The sequence below is a fragment of the Vitis riparia genome, chromosome 8, assembly GCF_004353265.1.
Source record: "Vitis riparia cultivar Riparia Gloire de Montpellier isolate 1030 chromosome 8, EGFV_Vit.rip_1.0, whole genome shotgun sequence".
NCBI lineage: Eukaryota > Viridiplantae > Streptophyta > Magnoliopsida > Vitales > Vitaceae > Vitis > Vitis riparia.
The window spans coordinates 15,062,495-15,069,075 of record NC_048438.1 but is presented as its reverse complement, the minus strand read 5'-3'; the positions used below and the strand labels follow the sequence as shown (position 1 = coordinate 15,069,075).

Below are 6,581 nucleotides of genomic sequence, written 5' to 3'. Positions count from 1 at the left end.
AAAAGTAACGGTGGCCGTGGCGAAGATCTTCTCCTCAGAAATGAGGGAAGAGACAAGGAATTCCATTATGGCTGTGGTCTTAAAAGGTATGGAAATTTTATTTTATTTTATTTTATACTTTTTAAACAGTAAAAAATAAAAGTAAATAATACCCAGTAGAAGCATGAGGCTAACCTTTCCACAAAAATTTTATGAATTATTGTGGTAAATATTTATATATTTGAACCATGTCCATGTTGGTTAGCTTCACGGATGCCAATCAGTTAGTCTGTTATTTTTCCACCAAATAATTGAGGGGATGGACAATGAGAGTATGATAAGCCCCCCTGGTTCCTCTGTTTTTCCTTTTTCCTTGCCAATATTTGTGGGTACCAAATAACCTAAATTTGAGTGGAGAAGAGAGAAGCTTAAAACCCTACGTCAAAAGCAACTCATAAGCGTTACGAGAAGCCTCCATTTTGTATGTTACCAACCTACTTCCCCGGGACCCCGAGGCCAAAGCCCACGTCCAACTCACTCAAAGCCTCGTCACGTGCGATGGAGGCAACCCCAACTTGTGTGGCCGTTAGGAATTCCGAATTCCTCAACCCAATCCACAAGATCTGATCCCTCCCTCCTACACTCCAAGCTCACTTCCCTTATAAAGGCTTTCTACTCCCATCTCTCCATCCCAGTTCAGCTTGACTTCAATTACATCATCCTCCTCCTTCGGTTCCTTCCTTTGGATTCACTGCCACTGATGGCAGCCACCATCTCAACTCTCGGAGCTGTTAACAGAGCACCGGTACTGTGTTTTTCCCGCCCTTTACACCTTTTATCCATCCTTTTCTTCTCTTTGTTGTCATCGAACATACCCATGTTTTTTTTAATGTTTAAATTTTATAGCTTTTCGCTTAGTATGGTTAATTTATAGTTCTATTTCATAGACAAACAGTGGAATTGAATTATTTGGGTGTTTATATTTACGTCGATTGAATTATAGAATTTCATTGTTCTTTGGAGAAACTGAAGTATCATCTGGGTATGAATTCTCATGGGCATCTGATAAGTGAATGGTCTTGAGTTGAATCGTAGAGTTCTCTTTATACCGGATGGAGTCTGCTATTTCGTTTGAATTATGTGGTTTAGTGGCTAATAAGAAGGGAACATCTTGGGTGCAGTTGAACTTGAATGGCTCTGGCACCGGAGCTTCGGTTCCAAGCTCTGCGTTCTTGGGCAACAGCTTGAAGAAGGTGAGCTCCAAGATTGCCCACCCGAGGACTTCATCTGGGAACTTCAAGGTTGTTGCGGAAGTTGATGAAGAGAAGCAGACCTCAAAGGACAAATGGAAGGGCCTTGCCTTTGACGAATCGGATGATCAACAGGACATTACCCGAGGAAAGGGAATGGTGGACTCTCTCTTCCAAGCTCCCATGGACAGTGGAACCCACTATGCTGTCATGAGTTCCTATGACTACATCAGCACTGGTCTTCGCCAGTAAGTAATTCAAAATCAATTGCATCAATGTAGTTTAAACTCATGCAAATTGCTGAAATGGGTGTTTCTGCTTTGATCATATAAGTTAAAGAGGACTTGACTTGGATGATAGACTATAATTGAACTGTTTCTTTTAGATACAACTTGGACAACACTATGGATGGATTCTACATTGCTCCTGCTTTCATGGACAAGCTTGTTGTTCACATCACCAAGAACTTCATGACCCTGCCAAATATCAAGGTTTGTCATCTGAATTGCCTCAAAATTTATGAAAATCAGTTATTCATTAATTAATTTGATTGACGTAAAAGATTCCCTTAAATTTTGGTACAGGTTCCTCTCATCTTGGGTATTTGGGGAGGTAAAGGTCAGGGAAAATCATTCCAGTGCGAGCTAGTGTTTGCCAAAATGGGGATCAAGTGAGTTCACTCTCTTTTTTCTATTTTTGTGCATGATTTTTTTTTTTTATTATTGTAATATGGTCTGGGAAATTGCACAAAATTTTGAAATTATTCTGGGAGAAAATGCCTAATCAGGACATAGTGAAAATTTAAAGTTTTGGCTTGCATGTTTTTTGCTCATGCTGACTCTTTGATCTTATTGGCAATGAAATTCCAGCCCCATTATGATGAGCGCTGGAGAATTGGAAAGTGGAAATGCAGGAGAGCCTGCAAAATTGATCAGGCAAAGATACCGTGAGGCAGCAGATATCATTAGAAAGGGGAAAATGTGCTGCCTCTTCATCAATGATCTTGATGCAGGAGCTGGTAGGCTTGGTGGAACCACCCAATACACTGTCAACAATCAGATGGTGAATGCCACCTTGATGAACATTGCTGATAACCCGACCAATGTCCAGCTCCCTGGTATGTACAACAAGGAGGAGAACCCTAGAGTTCCCATCATAGTCACTGGCAATGACTTCTCAACATTGTATGCCCCTCTCATCCGTGATGGTCGTATGGAAAAGTTCTATTGGGCACCCACTAGGGAAGACAGAATTGGTGTCTGCACGGGTATCTTCCGCAGTGACAATATTCCCAAGGAGGACATGGTCAAGCTTGTTGACACCTTCCCTGGGCAATCTATTGGTAAGCTTCACCTCGATAACATCTATAGTAGTTCTACAACAAAATTGTTATATAAAAAATGTCTCTCAATGTACATAGTACCTTAAAGGAACTAATTTAGAAAACTATCCCTGAAAATATTTCATAATATAAAATCTTATAGCCTGTAGTCCTGGACTTGAACTGACTCTCAATTAAACTCCAAGAACTGAGAACACAGTATGGCTGTGTATGGCTCTTCAGAAAATGTAATGGTTTTCTAGGCTAAAATGGAAGAGCCTGATTTTGGAGATCCACAGTTCACTCTTATATCAATGGGATCTGATTTTGAAACAACACACCAGACAACATTATCTGTATTTGTGTGCAGATTTCTTCGGTGCTCTCAGGGCACGTGTTTATGATGATGAAGTGAGAAAGTGGGTTGCAAGTGTTGGGGTAGAAGGTATTGGGAAAAAGCTTGTGAACTCAAAAGAGGGACCCCCAACTTTTGAGAAACCAAAGATGACTCTTGACAAGCTGCTTGAGTATGGAAACATGCTTGTCCAAGAACAGGAGAATGTGAAGAGAGTCCAATTGGCTGACAAGTACTTGAGTCAGGCTGCTCTAGGAGATGCAAATGAAGATGCTATCAAGAGTGGAAGTTTCTATGGTTAGCATCCTTGATCCTAAAGTTCTTGATTGAGGTTTCCATCTGGCCTCCATATTATGATGGCATGTACATTTTCTGAGTTTATTAAAGCTTCTTATTCATGTTTTTATGCAGGCAAGGCAGCCCAACAAGTCAATCTTCCAGTGCCAGAAGGCTGCACTGATCCTTCTGCAAACAACTTTGACCCAACTGCTAGGAGTGACGATGGCAGCTGCCTGTATCAAATCTAGTGCGTAATAGGTATCTGAGTATATCAAGAAGGAGAAATCACCTCCAATTATGAATTGAGTTGATAATTTCACTCATTAGTGGAATGTAATTGTGTTATAGTGTAAAATTCCTCTGTCCTCTATTAGTTTTTCCACTTTTAGAAGGCCTTTTGTTTCTGTCGTATGAACCTGGTTTTGTGGATGTAAGAAAGAGTCGAGAGTTAGGTCATCTACCAGATTTTATACTGAGATCTTTTGGCTACTAATACAGGTCATGGTTTCAACTTTCAACCATATGATGTTTACGCCTTTCAAAACTTGGTATATTTTCCATCGGACTTGCTATATTTAATTGACAGAGGAGTGAGGTTTAATGAGCTTGTCACGTGTAGAGATCCAATGGGCTTATTCAAAACTTGCCCATTCGTGGCTATTAAATTCTATTTCTGCCAAATACATCCTCTTGGTTCAACCTTATCCCATTATCAGTTCATGGGTAACACCGTACCAGCCTTGACCATTGCCTCAAGCTCACATCTAACCCAAAGTTTCAGGAAATGACAAGAAAATGGGTTAACCAAACTTTGAACTTTTTCAATAACAGTGTCCATGTACAGCTAGCCTTCTTGTCCAAACCAGGACACAGCATAAAACAGCTGCACCTCAAAACCCACAGGGGTGAGCTGAATGATGCATTGAAATGGGCAAGGCAAGGATCAAGGAGGACTCAGCAGCGGCGTGGGCCATCTCTGGGCCAACGTGCAATATTTCTTATGATTATCCTCGCAACAAAACAATGGGCCTTATGATTGAAAATCACCTGTAGTGATTCATCATTACGTCTAATGCGAGTTTGCATCAACCATAACCACTCATAGACATTTATTCTCCGGATGTTTATTTAATACCCATAGATTGAATTTTTCTCAACTGCAAGTTGATTTATTGATTAAATTAAGAGGCATACTCTGCTAAGTATGTCCAAAGTTTTGTCCCCAAAGTCAAGTTACATCCTTGTAATGTTGCAGTCCACATTGTTTATAATAAAGCTAAGTGGGTTTGAAGTTTAGGAGAATTTGGACCCACGTAACTATCACTAGTTCAAGTGTAGACCAAGAAAAGGAATAGAGCAGACAAGGGAAACCTTCTTTTTGTTGCAGAAATTGAAGATTTTTATTGGAGAGTTTCGCTGGATCCTGCTGGCCCATTTTTAGGTGAAAAATCGCACCAAAAATACAAATGAAGGCGGCTTGAAGCCCATGAGCAGCTCACCAAACGGCTAGTAGCGTTAGTTGTAGTTACCAATGTTGGGCGTAAGAAAAGGGAGACTTGGCAATAGCTTTCCAGAGATGCTATTTTTCTAGCCTCTGATGAAAACATGTGGCTTGTCTTTGTTTTATGGAAAGGAAATTACGGCATCGCTTTTGGGTGAAATTTTTAAACTTGTACCGTGATATTGATTATTGGAGCAGACACTTTGGAGGACACGTGGCTAGTCCAGTATTAAATGCAACTAAAATTGCAGAAGAAGATGGTGGCACGGTCATCCATTTAGAGTTAGACCAAACCGTGTTTTTCCCACGTGCATCGCCCAAGCAATGAAAGTTTTAAAAACAGATGGAATATTTTTTGTTTTTAGAATCATAACAAATATTATAATATGTGGATTGTTCAAAAATTGCTTGTTGGGATGAAATTTCTGAAATTAACTTTTAGAATCTTATCAAGAGAGTAGAACGGCATGACATAAGTTTTATGTTTTTACATTTCTCAATTATTCTTCTAGTTGAAAAAAAAAAAAAAGGTTTGGTAATCGTGTTTAAAATTTTTTTAAGAAAATATATATATATATTTGACAATCATAAAATAAAAATTATTTTTTTTTTGTTTCTAAAAACAAAAATTAGGACTCCAATAAAGAAGTGTTTTAAAAAACAATATTAAAAAATATTTATTGAGAAAAAAATTTTAAAATGGTTTTCTAATACTTTGTAAAACAAAAGTTTATTCCAAGAACTTGAAATATTTTTAATTTTTTTCTATGTTTTTTAAATATGTTTTAAAATTATTTTTACATATAATACTTTAATTTTAATTATTATTTTATGTTTATATAATTATTTTAAAAAAAAACTCTTGAAAAACAAATGAAAGCAACTTAAAACAATTCAATGATGTTATCTAAAAACACGATATTTTCTTAAAAGAAAACGATTTTTTATTTTTTGATTATCAAATGTATTTTCTTTTCTTTTTTTTCTTTTTTTTCATTTTAAGAAACATAAAATTGTTTTAAAATATTGTTAACAAATAAGACCTAGAATTCTTTTGTGCAACTATTTTTGAAAATAATTTTTTTGTTTTTTAGAAAAAAAAAATAGACAAACATATAAAGTAATAAGAAAACAAGTATTTTTATACAACATGTCTTAGATGTTTTTGCTTATTTTTTATGAGTGTTTTAAAAAATAATTATGTAAATAAAAAGAATAATTAAAAATAAAGTACTATAAATAAAAATTATTTTTAAAACATATTTAAAAACATAAAAAATCACAAAATATCAAAGAACAAATTTAAAAAATAGTTCATAAAACCTATTTTTCAAAACTGTTTTTAAAAAATATTTCCCAAACATATTTTAGTTTTTTGTTTTTAAAATTAGAAAACATAGTATTTTCAAATAATTTTTTTTAATTATATTTAATTATTGTGCCCTATTTTTTATAATTATTTTAAAAATAATGGAGTATAGATAAAAATTATTTTAAAAGTATATTTAAAATATATAAAAAATATTAGAAATATTTTAATTTTTCAAACAAACTTTTGTTTATAAAACATTATAATATAATTTTCAAAAACTGTTTTTTATAATTATTTTTAAAAACATTGAGAGCCTTAAAGATCTATTCAGGAATGTTTTAAAAAATGATCCACCAAAATAATTTTTTAAAAGTTTGTTTGAAAATTTAAATATTGTTTTTATATTTTTAACATTTATTAGAAATAATGTTTATTTATAATATTTTATTTTTAGTCATTTTCTATCATTATATAATTATTTTTAAATATATATATATATATATTTAAAAGCAAATAAAATGTATTCTCATAAAATACCCTATTTTTATAATAATTTAAAAAAAAAAAAAAAACTGTTTTTGATA

The 6,581-nt window shown here is 34.5% G+C and overlaps 1 protein-coding gene across 1 annotated transcript; it reads left to right on the top strand.

Annotated features, from left to right (window-relative positions):
• Positions 1-628: 628 nt before the first annotated feature.
• Positions 629-3,749, top strand: LOC117920788 (ribulose bisphosphate carboxylase/oxygenase activase, chloroplastic-like). The gene is made up of 7 exons (XM_034838421.1): positions 629-784; positions 1,161-1,477; positions 1,615-1,720; positions 1,814-1,899; positions 2,099-2,571; positions 2,921-3,202; positions 3,317-3,749. Exons 1-7 carry the CDS (start codon positions 740-742, stop codon positions 3,430-3,432), a joined length of 1,425 nt encoding a protein of 474 aa, XP_034694312.1. The 5' UTR covers positions 629-739; the 3' UTR covers positions 3,433-3,749.
• The last annotated feature ends 2,832 nt before the right edge of the window (positions 3,750-6,581 follow it).